This window comes from Sphaeroforma arctica (assembly GCF_001186125.1).
Source record: "Sphaeroforma arctica JP610 unplaced genomic scaffold supercont1.5114, whole genome shotgun sequence".
NCBI classification, from domain to species: Eukaryota; class Ichthyosporea; order Ichthyophonida; genus Sphaeroforma; species Sphaeroforma arctica.
The window spans coordinates 750-2,106 of NW_014035444.1; the positions used below are offsets into that span (position 1 = coordinate 750).

Genomic DNA, 1,357 nt, shown 5'->3' on the forward strand with positions numbered 1-1,357 from the left:
TATACATATACATATACATATACATATATATATATATATATATTGATATATATATATATATATGTATATGTATATATATATATATATATGCACGCACACACACACACATATATATATATATATAAATAGAACACAGAAATCACGTTATTTAAATATGCTATGAGATGAATTTGCATAGATGATTACGTAGTAGATTACGCTTACGTAACTCTGCACGAAATGGACCTTAGCATGCATGTGTAATACTGTTTGAGCCCAAAATCCTATCACATACATCGATCGTATTGTAATTCTTTATGTACATATATATTTATTTGTCTCATGGAAGCATGGGTGCGTAGGAATTGATCTTTGATCACTTTGATTGCCAGCTTATGCTGCATAGGCCATGTATAACTCTTTCATATCGTTTTTGTCGACACGATTAAGCACACAATCCGCTGCATCCAAGATACCAATCTTCGACCAAAGGCGCATTCCAGGGACATCCTCGGGCGTTTCACCCGTCATGTACGGGCTTCCGAAAGGTCTGTCAACCATCACAGCGGTCTGGAATACAGTATAGTTCAACGTACTACTCTTCAATAACGCCAGACATCTCTTGTGGTCTTCCATGGCTGGACCATATTTAGACGGTGATAGGTACCCCAGGACTGACTGCGCGATATGTGTGGGTAAATCTCCATTCTCGTCGATACCATATACGCCAAACATGATGAACCGAAGATTCTCCCGATTTTGACTTTCACACGCAGCAATAACATTTTTTACGGCGGTCGACATGATATTATGGGGCGCAGCAAAGGAAGCGAGACTGCAGATCACTATATTTGATTCTTCCACCAGGCGAGAGACCAGCTCTGGGTCGTCCGGGCTCCTACACAAAGCGATTAGACGTAGGGAACACACGAATTAGTTGAACGAAACAAGAAAAGTAAATAAAATGAATTGGTATAAAAGCAGGCGATGCGCAAACAAGCAGGGAACATTTATGTGAGAGGATAGCAGAATATAACTTTATGTACATTTAAAGTGCCGTGGCAAATAATACATACTTACACATCCATTACTCGACAATATGTTAAGGAGGCTGGTACAGGAAGAAAGATGCGAAACATCGGATAGATCCATGGTTATGTCGCTATAACACGCACTAGCATTACAATAAGTCACATGCCACGGAGGAGAAACGTACGTTCATCATCATCGCCACGCGAAGGTTAAACATATTGGATCGTACGGTTTGAATAGGGCATCAAGAACTGATCCCCGGAGAAAAGTTTCTTCATTAACAATACCACGTGAAGAATAAATGTCTTCAAAATATTCAAAAATGTCCGCTTCAAAATAGGGCAGC

General features: G+C 39.5%; 1 protein-coding gene across 1 annotated transcript; it reads right to left on the reverse strand.

Annotated features, from left to right (window-relative positions):
- Positions 1–245: 245 nt before the first annotated feature.
- Positions 246–878, reverse strand: SARC_14795 (hypothetical protein). Its single transcript, XM_014291075.1, has one exon. It carries the CDS (start codon positions 781–783, stop codon positions 373–375), a length of 411 nt encoding a protein of 136 aa, XP_014146550.1. The 5' UTR covers positions 784–878; the 3' UTR covers positions 246–372.
- Between the last annotated feature and the right edge of the window lie 479 nt (positions 879–1,357).

Bases quoted from the DNA above. Each gene is read 5' to 3' on its own strand.
- SARC_14795 (XM_014291075.1), bottom strand. From the start codon at position 783: ATGTCGACCGCCGTAAAAAATGTTATTGCTGCGTGTGAAAGTCAAAAT.